At 42.4% G+C, this 13,335-nt stretch overlaps 1 protein-coding gene across 8 annotated transcripts in view; it reads left to right on the top strand.

The window, feature by feature from the left end:
• The window catches only part of LOC129323664 (sodium channel protein type 2 subunit alpha-like), a 76,157-nt gene extending 63,132 nt beyond the window's left edge, over nucleotides 1-13,025 (top strand). For 6 of the 8 annotated variants that reach the window (XM_054970223.1, XM_054970221.1, XM_054970219.1 and 3 more), the window contains 3 exons: nucleotides 7,296-7,396; nucleotides 7,574-7,844; nucleotides 11,848-13,025. In XM_054970223.1, the coding sequence (XP_054826198.1) occupies nucleotides 7,296-7,396; nucleotides 7,574-7,844; nucleotides 11,848-13,025 (1,550 nt within the window). Of the gene's footprint in view, nucleotides 1-7,291; nucleotides 7,397-7,573; nucleotides 7,845-11,847 lie in introns of all 8 variants that reach the window. The other 2 variants (XM_054970218.1, XM_054970216.1) reach the window with 1 other exon arrangement.
• Nucleotides 13,026-13,335: the final 310 nt, after the last annotated feature.

Genomic DNA, 13,335 nt, shown 5'->3' with positions numbered 1-13,335 from the left:
ATATATCAAGTGGATCCCTCTGAGTCCCTATGGGGCTTCTATTCTAGAATGTCCCTTGTTCAGAAGAAGGATGGGTTGTGAGGCCTATACTTGACCTGAGAAGTTTAAACAAATTTATTTCTACAAAAAAATTCAAAATGGTAACCTTAAACATGGTCCTACAACTGATTCCCAGTAATTCATGGTTTGCAGTTACAGACCTTAAGGATGCTTATTTTCATATAGCAATCCCTCCTTCTTATAGGAAATATCTCAGGTTTAAATGCAATGGCAACAGTTACCAATATCAAGTACTTCCCTTCGGCCTGGCTACGGCACCCAGAGTGTTTACGAAATGCATGTCAGTAAATAGTAGCACACCTACGCACCTTAGAGTGCTCCATATATCCATACGTAGACGATTGACTTGTGCCTGTTCCCTCCAGGGAAATTTTGCAGGACCATGTTGACCTTATCATCCATACCTGCCAAAACTTGGGACTTCTCACAAACTTCAAGAAGTCCAGCCTGACACCTTCAAGGAAAGTGCAGTTCATTGGTGCTATTCTTGATAGCAAGCCCAATAAAGCTTTCCTCCCTGTAGAACAGGCTATGCATATCAAAACCATGGTTAGACAATTCGGTATCTAGAGATTCCAATCTGCTAGAGCCATTTAAACCTTGTTAGGCCTCATGGCAGTAACCACTGTGGTGAACCCAATGGCTAGATTATACATTAGAAGGTTACAACTGTGGTTCCTTTAAGTTTACCACTCAGTTGCCCATTCTCTAGAGATAAAATATACCATCCCGAGGGCCATAATTAGATCACTCACTTGGTGGACATCAGATGCCCATCTACTTAGCATGGATTTTGGTTCCAGGGAGGTAGTTCAGCTCTCATTATCACCACTGACGCATCGACGTCTGGGTGGGGGGTTCACTGTGGCCAGCTTTATACCTATGGTAGATGATTAAAACAGGAAAGAAATTTGCATATTAATGTATTGGAACTTCATGCTATTCGTTACATATTTATCTCATTTGCAGATATTATACAGGGCAAACGTGCAAATATTGACAGACAATTGTTTAGCAATGTATTACCTGAACAAGCAAGGAGGCATGGCCTTAAAGAGACTATGCAGAGAGTCTATTACAAGCTGGGAATGGGCCATAGATCACAGCACAAGTGTTCAAGCCATTCATATCCTGGGAACATCCAATGTTACTGGAAACACTTTAAGCAGACTGGGTTCAACCAGTCACAAGTGGTCCATAAAATGATCGTATATAGAAACAGTATTCCTGAACTGGAACTTTCCAGAGATAGACTTATTTGCTATGGGGAAAAACAAAAAAGCCCCCCTGTTTTGCTCCAGAGGGCGTATAGAGAGGGACTCTGGGGGATACGTTTCAGATACCTTGGACAGGTCTTCTTTTTTATGTGTTCCCCCCAATTCCTCTCATACCACATATGGTCAACAAGATCCAAACAGACAAGTCACAGGTCATAGTAGTAACCCCATATTGGCCCAGGTAGCCATGTGTGCTGAATGCAGGCAGGGAAACAGACACAGACCTAACTTGAGTCCAAAGTGTACCAAAGCCATCCAGGGAACAAGGAAGAAAACGTAGTCCAGAAAGCTGAATCCAAAGGTCAGAGCCGAGAGAGCAAGTCTAGCAGAGAGCTGAGTCGCAGTAGAGCCGGGCAGATCTTTCCGCAGGTGCTTCTGCAACGAGGGAAAGGGCATCCTGGCTTAAAAGCAATCACTTCCAAGGCAGTGCTGCATCCTGCTAAGACTCAAGGTCACTACGCCGCTGTTTCAGAGCCTGAAGCCTCACACTTTGTCTCCTTTCCTGTATAACGAGATGCTGCCGCACCCTACACTGCTTATGAGGTTCAGGGGAGCTTGGTGGGGATGTTGCCCTGGTCTCGCTGGTGCAGGTAGGGGGACAGCCTCTGTCTCTGATTCTGCCAAGGATTCCTCAGCCTGCTCTGGCAAGGGCTCCTGCTGTTCCACTCCCTGCTGGTCCTCCACGTGCCTGACTCCTGAGGAGCTTGGAATACTCTGTCCCCTGTCGTCCTCCACAAAGTCTTCATCCTCAGAGGAATCAGAGCCCATGACACCATGGTTTCACCACCGAATGCAATTATCCATGGGGGTGATGCATCGTTTACCTCTACACCCGGACTTACTGCATTGCCGATCTACCCAGACTGAAACTAACTGCATGGTTGATTCACCAGTAGGCAGTTTCTCTGATGAGGTCACAAAGGTGATTTTGAATGCTAAGAGGGATTCTACAAGGAAATCTTATGCTTACAACTGGGATAGGTTCTCCCAATGGGATAGACCTAGACCCTTGGACCCATCAGACTGTTCTCTAGCTGAGATATTGGAGTTTTTACTCCATTTGAAAAAAGAGGTTTATCTAACTCCTCAATAAAAGTATATTTGGCAGCTATATCGGCCTTCCATCCTCCAAAAGATAGAAAGACTGTGTTTTCTCACCATTCATCCAAATTGTTTCTGAAAGATCTGAGGAACCTGTTCCCTCTTGTGGCCAAGTTAATACCTCAATGATTTCTACACCTGATTTTGACTCATTTGATGAGCAAACCCTTTGAGCCATTAGCTACGTGTCACCCTAGATTTCTCACCTGGAAGGTGGCTTTTCACATAGTGATTACATCCGCTAGGAGAGTAGGTGAAATTGCTGCTTTACGGCCAGACTCTCCCTTTCTAAAAATTCACAATGGGAAAGTGGTCTTAAGAACAGGACCAGACTTTAGACCTAAGGTGACATCACAAGACATAGTACTCCCAGTCTTTTTTCCATCACCCACATCAGGGGCAGAACAGTCACCACATACTTTAGATGTCTGTAGAACTATTCTGTTTTACCTAAAATGTACTGAATCTTTCAAAATAGATAAACAACTCTTAGTTTGTTATGCTGGCTCCAACAGGGGCAAGAGGGCCACACCCCAGACCATAGCCAAATGGGTGGTGAGAACTATTCAACTTTGTTATAAAACAGCGAACCTACCATGCCCATTGGAGGTTCACGCACATTCAACAAGGTAACAGGCATCCTTGATGGCATTAATGGGCAGAATTCCTTTAGTTGACATCTGCAAAGCAGCGACCTGGTCATCAGCTGAGACCTTCGCGAGGCACTACACACTCAACGTATTGGAGCGCAAGGAAGCAGCCATGGGACAAGCAGTTCTTCAATCTCTGTTCAGGTGAAGAGCATACCCACCACCTGGTAAGTGGCTTGTTAGTCTCCCATGTGGGACTGCACAGAAAGACGGACAATGAAAACAGAGTTGCACTTAACAGTAACTGCTGTTCATTGACATCTTCTGTGCAGGCACATATGCCCTCCGTCCTACCCCGCTGATGCTCTTCTCTCATCTAGAGGATCAACGGCTTAAGTGGAACTGAGGGTGAAGGGGCGCCATCTCCCAAAGTAGCTCGGTTTTGGTGGAAAAACACCACACCAGCGCTCTGGAGAGACGAGCACCCCCTGGTGGTTTAAAAGCTGTAAAACCTTGCCGTTCGGCAGGCCAGTACATGTGCAGTCCCATGTGTGCCTTCACAGAAGACATCAATGAACAGCGGATGCTGGTAAGTGCAACTCTGTTTTCCTACTTGACCGTCTCAGGCTCACCATTCCATAAGGTTGAGGCCACAACAGAGAATATACATGTATGGGCAGTTGTTGATCTCACGCATTTGCATCATGGTTACTGCGGAAGGCCCTACTCAGATGAGTGAAGCTGTCATGGTGGGGAAAAGGACAACAGGCGGTCCTGCAGATATCAGGTCCAGTGCCAGCACAAAGGGGAAGGAGAAAATGTGTTGGCTACACCCCATCCATGAGCAAGTGCACTGGCCCCATTACACATCCATTAAACAGCATTTCCAGTCAGATCAATGTATCCTAAGCATATATTGTATGTACACAAGTAGATGCTGTGCTCATGTGAGATGTGTAGGTGACACCATGTGTAGGTGAAGGATGAGGCCACCAAGAAAATGGATGGATTTTGTTACATTCTTAAAGATGAACTTAATACTATGTATTGGGTCCAGAAAGAATTTTTCCCTTGCTTAGCTTGGTTAGTGACTGTACCTCGTAAAACATTCTATGACTACCTGGATGGTATACAAGGCATGCTACCTGTTGCTTCCTTCTTATAATGCAGTAGTTAAAATTCAGTGCATGTTTAACACAAACTTAATTCATATTGTAATAAATAAGGCTTAAGAGTACAGAATTCTCTTTGCTCTTTAAGCCTATCCTTGAAACAGTTTAAACCCCAAACTGAAACGTACATACATATAAAGCTTAACTGTAGTCCCTCAAGAGCCATAACACCATTATTGTGTATCAGGCTGCTAGAACTGTGAAAAGGGAGCAGTTGATCCAAAATTTGGTGCAAGTGTGCAAAGATTTATTTATTTATTTCCTTTACAGTCCACCTTTCTCACTGAGACTCAAGGCGGATTATATAGTGTGAGATTATTACGATCAGCATCAAAGACATTTCCATACAGTGTCGAGGACATTTCCATAGACAATGGAATAAATAAGGATAAATAAATACAAGTTTACAAAGACATAGCATTAGCAAGGATCTAATACAGAGCTGAAAAATTGCTGAAACAGAACATAGTTCTAGGACTGACATTAGACAACATGAAGCATGGGTAGTATATAGGGGTACAAATTTAAAACAACAGGTAACAGTGGTGAAGTCTATGGTCCCTAACTCATGGGCGAAGCATCTGAGACCCGCTCACTACAATACTACCCTCCTGTCTTGAGTAAAAAGCCTCTTTGAATAATTCAGTTTTGCATTATTTGCAGAAAGACAGGAGAATGGGGGCTCTCCTGACATCCTCAGGCAGGCTGTTCCACAGGGTAGGGGCCACCACAGAGAAAGCTCGTGTACGGGCTGCTGTTGATTTCGCCCATGTGCTGGTTGGTACCTGTTCCAATAAGCGAAGCTGCCGTGGAGGGACATAGGGAGGGAGGCTGAACTACAGGCTGCAGTTAGGATCTGGAATGATGAAATCCTCTCTAATTCAATTAAAATGAGAAACAGTCCTTTTTATTAGAGCGATGCAAAGCAATAGCATCCTTTTGTCTTCCTCCCATGTGACAACAAATTAATTCAATGTGATCAGTGGCTTGTACCAAGGCTCACCCCGGAGTACTGGCTGTTTCGCTAGAGAAATTGGCCAGGTCCAAGAAACTAAGCCTCAAGATCACAGAATTTGGATGCTAGAGTATCGTCCTTGGGAGAACTCTGAGGGGCTAGAACTGACTTTCCTCCTCCTCCTCCTGCTGCTCATGAAGGTTCCAGGAATTCGGGTTCAGTGTCAGACTCGCACTCTCACAGTCTTTAAAGGCTTATTTTGAAAGAATTTCAACTGACTGTTCAAGCGGGAACAGTTCCCCTATTCATTATAATTATTTTAATAAAGGTAAAGGTAAAACAGTGGTATTTGGGAGAAGACCAGTGTTTCCTAAATGGTCATTATACGGGCTTAAGATAGAAAAGGTTCCAAAAAAAATGCCAGATATCTGGGCATTTTATCACTTTGGCAAACCTTGAGATTTAATGCATAAGTAATTACGATAAAAAATATGGGTTTTTATGTTTAGATGATTATTGACTGATCATTGCCCACAAAGGTACCTATTGGAATTTGCACACACATATCCCATAAGAAAATCTTTTATTCAGTTAAGTGATGCCTTTGGCATTATTAAACAGAAAACGAAAGAACATATCTCGGCAAGTATGCTGAAAGGTGGCTGGAAAAGAAACTGAAGATTTCATGCTCTGGTCTTATTTATTATCCATTTTTTAAAAAATCTAAGAGATTTTGACAAAACGAGATCTCATTAGCAAATTATCAGAATTTACAAAGGCTCAGAAAAAGATTGTAACTGAAAACAATGTTATTGCTATGCCTTGTGCTAGAGAACAATCGATGTCCTTGTGTTGTAGTGGTTAAGACTGTTGGACTAGGATCTGAAGAGAAACAGGTTCAAATCCTTACTCTGCAATGGAAGCTTGCTGATCTTGGGCGAGTCGCATCATTCTTGGCCTAAGCTTGGTGTGGTTAAGAGTGGTGGACCTCTCATCTGGACAACCGGGTTTGATTCCCCACTCCTCCACTTGAAGCCAGATGGGTGACCTTATGTCAGTCACAGCTCTTCCAGAGCTCTCTCAGCCCCACCACCTGTTGTGGGGATAATAACAACACACTTTGTAAATCGCTCTGAGTGGGTGTTAAGTTGTTTCGAAGGGCGGTATATAAATCGAATGTTGTTGTTGTTAAGTTGCCTCATGTGGTTGCTGTGAGGATAAAATGAAGGAAAAGAGAATAATGTAAACTGCTTTGAGTCCCTTTTGGGGAGAAAGACAGGGCATAAGTCAAATAAATAAATATTTCAATGAATATTTATACAGTATTGATATAAATAAATTAAACTAAAATATAAGCATATAAAATATATCCCGAAGTAGCTTAATTAAGTAGTGGTAATAGATAGAGATTTTGTGATATAAAGTGTTTGGTATGCTTTAAAATCTGAGCTATTAGCAGTATCACGATACCTGGTATCTGTATGTATGGTTAATATTTTATAGGTTTTATCCAATCAACACAAGCAGGGTGAAACTTACAGAATGGTACTATCCCATCTCTCACTTCCCAGTGTAGCCCCCTGAAATAATACTCAGCATCACAAACAATGTGGAGGGCAAAGGGGGGGGTAGGTTGCAGTAAGAAGGGATATAGACTCACTTAGTTGTCTGCAGCAGGCAACTTCCCACTCCCACATTACGGCCCATGCCCTAGCGTAATGGAGCGGTGGAGCCAAGATGGGGGGGGGGAGACACAGGATGCTGTGCTATGACGTCACTTCCAGTTCATGAAATCAAAGTGTTGCACAAAGCTCTAAGAAGTCCTCTAATCTCTATGATGAAAACCATAGAGATGAGGGAATTACTACAGCATCGTATAATGTCATTTCCCCCAGTCTTTGTCCCCACAAACGCTCCTACTCCCAAATACTCCTGCTTGGCATCCTTGGGGGGGAGGCAACTGATGAAAATTGTTTCCCTCCTTCATTAGCTGAAGTGCTGCTCTATCTGAAGAAAACAGTGGTTAGACACAATCCTATGTTTGTAGTTTATATATGCCTGTGAACAATTGTATAAATGAATGTGTCTTGCAGGTCTAAAGTGGTGGTTGTAACCAATTTTTTTTCCTTCTTTTACTTAGGAGGTCAAGACATATTTATGACAGAAGAACAGAAAAAATACTACAATGCAATGAAAAAACTGGGGTCCAAGAAACCACAAAAGCCTATACCTAGACCAGCAGTAAGCATAGCTTTTACTATTGGTTTTGCATCTGCAAGCTGTGTCTTTTAATTTAAATAAAAAAAAAACCCCTTTTAAAACAGCCTGTCATCAAGCTTGGGAAAGCAGCTTATCAAGGGAAGATTTTTAATTTCTAGGAAACAACAAAATACTCTTTTTTAAATCTTTTCTTCCCAGAATGCTTTCCAAGGCATCATTTTTGATTTGGTCACCAAGCAAGCATTTGATATCACCATCATGATCCTTATCTGTCTCAATATGTTCACCATGATGATAGAAACAAATGACCAGACTCCCAAAATGACAAACACTTTGTATTGGATAAATGTGATCTTCATTGTCCTTTTCACGGGAGAGTTCATCCTGAAACTGATTGCACTCCGTTATTACTATTTCACAATTGGCTGGAATATATTTGATGTCGTGGTTGTTATCCTCTCCATTGTAGGTAAGAAATATTTGGGATTCAACACGGGAAATGCATGTAATAAAAAGTAAAGTCAGGGCTGTCTCCTCTACAGTAAACTTGAAGGTTTCTAATCCAGGCCTTTGCCTCTTGAGCTGGTTTTAGATTTGCAGAGAACTTCTAATATATAGGAATCAAGAACTGTGATACACACATACTTGCAATCTAAAGTCCATTCTAACCACCTCATTCAGCTAGATAAGCACAGGCCTCATGGTATATGAATGCACTTACACCGCAAAAAAACATGTGGCAAATAGCTGATGACGGAGAACTGGATGGGTGAGTGTGTATGATTGCAAAGTGCAAGCATTTCAGCTATATAAATTGTCATACAGTTTGCTGGAGAAGTCCCAGATTGAGTCAGACTGTGGGCTGGCTTGTTACTTTGAGTGCTTGATCAAAAAGAGTCCAGTAGCACCTTTAAGACTAACCAATTTTATTGTAGCATAAGCTTTCGAGAATCACGTTCTCTTCGTCAGATGCATGGAGGGCAGAAGGAAACTGGCCAAATATAGAGGAGGAGAGGGGGGAAGGGGGGAAGGAGGAGAGGGGGGATGTAAACAACTCCTTTGATATGGAGATGCAGACAGCTCCTTTTGGTGTGGGGATCAGTTTGCTTGTGTAAAGATTCAAAGGAGTTTGCCGTGTTAGTCTGTAGTGGCAAAATCAAAAAGAGTTCAGCAGCACTACAGCACAGCTTGGGAAGACATGTAAGTAGACACACATCCATACAGAAATGCAACCTGCTTCGTACCTGCGTCTAAATGTACTCTATGGAAACCAAACTCTTTCAGTACTTCTCACTCCTGTTCTATAGAAGCTGAAGTTCTAGGTTCTAATATCTAGCATAAGAGAGAGGGAAAAAGAGATGTGACACACAGGTCATCACAACAAAGAAGCAGGCTTGGAATGACAATGGAGAATGAAATATAAATAGAGCAATTTATTGAGCAGGAATCAAAAATACACACATGCTATCAGAATAATACTTATGTTACAGCATCAAACACTAAAATGTCTCAGTGGCCCACATGTGCAGCGGGCAACTCAAGAGGGGAAGAGAGATTTTAAAAAAGAAAGAGAACAGAGAAATCTATTATCTGTCATATTCTGCATGGAGAAGTAATTTGAGATGGCTAGATGGCTAATGGATTTAAGTGGATCTTGGACCCTGCTCAAACCAGCAGGTTTTGAGTGTAGGAGGTTTGGCTGGAGAGCCAAATAAGGAATCTGAACAGAAAAAGAGAGGGTTATGTCCAATAATAACTTTTTAAAATGTGCACATTTTTTAACAGGGGCATCTTACAATCAGGGTCATTTTCCTTTCCAGTTAATATAAACAAGGGACATGTAGCAGGACTTAATTTAACAAGTAGACTAGAACCTAAGATACATAGTAGGAACATTGAGCTGGACAAGGAACACATCATTGTGGAACTGAGCACATTTTGGTAAATCGCAGGGAATTCAAAGAAGGTCAAACTCAGGCATCCCATTTGGTTAGGGGAGAAGTGGAGTTTACAGAGGGGAAGTGGAGTTTACAAAGGGGAAAAGCAAGGGGTGAGGAGGAGGCATGTATCAGACTGTGAGATGTTATTTACAGGCAGAAAACTTAATTACATAAGAGTCTGATTTCACTGGAAGTTAAGAAGGATTGTGGCAAGTTTTGTACATAGGATAACTGAAATACCATGAACCATCATCTACAGTACAATTATTTTAATGGGCATGTGGAACAGGGAGGAGAATTGGCTCCTGTATCTACTTTCAGTGACATTTTTCAAGTGCACAATCTCCTGGGGCATTTGGGTTCTTGGAAAACAGCATGGTGAGGAGCAGGGCTTTTTTTCTGGGAAAAGAGGTGGTGGAACTCAGTGGGTTGGAGCGGCGCAGAGGGCAATCTAAACTCCCCTCTGTCTGGAGATCAGGGGGGGGGGCACCAGCTATGTGACCATTTTCAAGAGGTTCCGGAACTCTGTTCCACCGCGTTCCTGCTGAAAAAAAGCCCTGGTGAGGAGAGAGAAGCCCACCACCACATTGCAGTCCCAAGCAGGATTGGGGCACTGCAGCATTTTTAAAGCAAGAGAATGCCTGCTGTAGAATAGCTCTGGCATCCCTGGGTTGACCCCGGGGATACCATATCTGCTGGTTGTGCCTCGAGATAAGGAGGGAAGGGTAAGAAGGGAAGGAGCACACACAAGCACAGCAAACAAGTTATTTATTTATTTATTTTATCAAATTTATACCCCGCTCTCCCCGTGAACGGACTTAGGGCGGCTGCCTATCACGAACTGAGGTTTGTTGTGGCTTCTGAATGTAGCCACTCACTAAAGCAGTGGCAGGGTCTGGTTAAGCTTGCCTTTGCAGGGGCTATCAGTACTTAGCAGACCCCAAAATGTCTCTTGTGGACTTCTGATGTCTGTGAGATGGAAGATAAAATGCAACTTGGCCAGCCAGCTAAAAATCATGAACCTAGGGTGGGCCAAGGGAGAGATGATTTTGTGTTTTACTTGTAACCACAGTTTTCATATCCATTTATCTCCTGATAAAAGTATATAGGCTTAACAACCAATAAATTCTTTTTTTAAAAAAAAAACGCGTTGGTTATGATTTCCAGTCATAGCAAGCCATATACTTCTAAGCCAGATGTGAGGGTGTTTTATGGATTGCCGTATTATTCTTAATATCTCTTAATAAATAGAATTAGTTTCCTTCTGTCTTATTTTTACATATGCCCTGATATACCAGGGTTCACATTAGGTAGCAGCAAATTTCTGAAGGAGAATAGGAGACACAGGAACCATGTCTCTAGGTGGCTTGCAATCAAACACAACAGTATTAAAATGGGATAGAGTTTTAAAATCATGTTATATTTAGACAAATTGTTCCAGGGGTATAGTTCTAGACTCAGTCTAGCCTGTCATGTTACTTTGTTTCCTCAAGGTAGGTGATTCATAAAATAATAATGGATTGGATCCAATAGGTCCATTCAGTTAAGTGAGGAAACTTCCATTGGAGAAAGACTCCTTTTGTAAATTTTCCTCCAACAGAAAGACTTCCTTTTCTTATGCAGGAAATCTTCTCCCAAAATAATTCTTCTAACAGAAGGTTTCTCACTTAGCAGAAGAGAACTATTGGATCCAACAAATTGTGATTATGTTATTAATCAGTGCGAAAGAGCTAATAAAACAGGATGGGTTGTTCACTATCTTATCCTCACAATACAGTCCCTGATCAAAATTATTACTGTAACTAGCAACAAAGCCCATTGTGCGGGAAATGCAATGAGCTCTAGAAAGGGGAGGGTGGGCAGGCAGGCATTGCCTCCTCCTCTGTTACTGATCCCGACTGGGTGAAGGGGGGGCAGGTATTGCCTCCTGCTCCACATGTGATACTGGTCGGGTGAAGGCGGGGGGTGGTCATTGCCTCATACTCCACTCATGATCCCAGCCGGTGGAAGGGGGGGGTCATTGCCACATGCTCCGATTCTGATTCCAGCCAGGTGAAGGGGGGAGGGCATTGCCTCCTGCTCCATACCTGATTCTGGCCAAATGAAGGGGGCGGGCATTGTTGCCTGCTCTGCTCTGTGGCAATGCCCTCTGGTGGTGCACCAGGGTAGGAAGTGAGTTGTCTGGAATATGCTTACTCTTTTAACAACAACAACATTCAATTTATACACCGCCCTTCAGGACAACTTAATGCCCACTTAGAGCAGTTTACAAAGTATGTTATTATCCCCACAACAAACACCCTGTGAGGTGGGTGGGGCTGAGAGAGCTCCAGAGAGCTGTGACTAGCCCAAGGTCACCCAGCTGCCTTCAAGTGGAGGAGTGAGGACTTGAACCCAGCTCTCCAGATTAGAGTCCCGCACACTTAACCACTACATTAAACTGGCTCTTTTATATTGTAGGATAGGGGAAAGAAATATGATTATGAATATTTAATTCTAGTTATAAAATGTTTTACTTTGCAATTTTTTCAGGTATGTTTCTAGCAGAGATTATCGAGAAATACTTTGTGTCCCCCACCTTGTTCCGAGTTATCCGACTTGCCAGGATAGGTCGAATCCTGCGGCTTATCAAGGGTGCTAAAGGGATCCGCACTCTGCTTTTCGCCTTGATGATGTCTTTGCCTGCCTTGTTTAACATCGGTCTCCTGCTTTTCCTCGTCATGTTCATCTACGCTATATTTGGGATGTCCAACTTTGCTTATGTCAAGAGAGCAGTTGGAATTGATGACATGTTCAATTTTGAAACCTTTGGTAACAGCATGATCTGCCTCTTTCAAATTACCACCTCTGCTGGCTGGGCTGAATTGCTAGAACCCATTCTTAGCAGTGGGGAACCTGACTGTGACCCTCACAAACAAAATCCAGGAAGCTTTGTTGAAGGAGACTGCGGCATTCCTTCTATTGGGATTTTCTTTTTTGTCAGCTACATTATCATATCATTTCTAGTGGTGGTAAATATGTACATTGCTGTTATTCTGGAAAACTTTGGCGTTGCTACAGAAGAAAGTGCTGAACCTTTAGGGGAAGATGACTTTGAAATGTTCTATGAAGTCTGGGAAAAGTTTGATCCAGATGCAACCCAGTTTATAGAATACTGCAATCTCTTTGATTTTGCTGCCTCCCTGGATCCTCCTCTTTTAATACCCAAACCAAATAAGATTCAGCTTATTGCAATGGATCTTCCCATGGTAAATGGTGACAGAATTCACTGCCTCGACATCTTGTTTGCCTTCACAAAACGTGTTTTGGGCGAAAGTGATGAAATGGATGCCCTTCGTGTTCAAATGGAAGATCGGTTTATGGCAGCCAATCCTTCTAAAGTCTCCTATGAACCAATCACAACGACATTGAAACGGAAACTTGAGGAGGAGTCTGCAAAAGTTATTCAGCGAGCTTTTCGATCATACCGTTTGAAGAGAACAATAAACCAAGTTTCGTTCATGTATGACAAAGATGGAGATGACTTTTCTGTCAAAAATGGAATGGTTATCGATCAATTAAGTTTGAACTCAACTCTGCAAAAGACAGACAGGAGCTCCTCTACAACTTCACCTCCTTCGTATGACAGTGTGACAAAGCCAGACAAATATGAGCAGGAAACACCAGAGAAAGAAGATAAAGACAAAGTTTCAAGAGACAGGAAAAAGTAAAACAAAAAAGATACAAACAGTTCATACAATCCAAACAAAGATATTGTTTACAGCGTAAGGTAATATTACTGCCAGTGGGAATCCTGTTGGAAATTAATGCCAAACTGACAGGTTCTATAGTTATCCAAAATCATATACATACACCTAAGGCCAGCATTTAATAAAAGGCAATTGTCATCCTATTGGGGACTTGGTAAGAGGATAACGGGCTAATCAGGACAGTACTGTTGTTCTTACCAGCAGGCATGGATGAAGGATGCACAAAATGGTTACCAACTGTCAAAATGTACGGTGATAGTGTGTATGTTAA

This window comes from Eublepharis macularius, chromosome 2 (assembly GCF_028583425.1).
Source record: "Eublepharis macularius isolate TG4126 chromosome 2, MPM_Emac_v1.0, whole genome shotgun sequence".
NCBI lineage: Eukaryota > Metazoa > Chordata > Lepidosauria > Squamata > Eublepharidae > Eublepharis > Eublepharis macularius.
The sequence above is the reverse complement of the archived record's forward strand: the minus strand, read 5'-3'. Positions and strand labels throughout refer to the sequence as shown.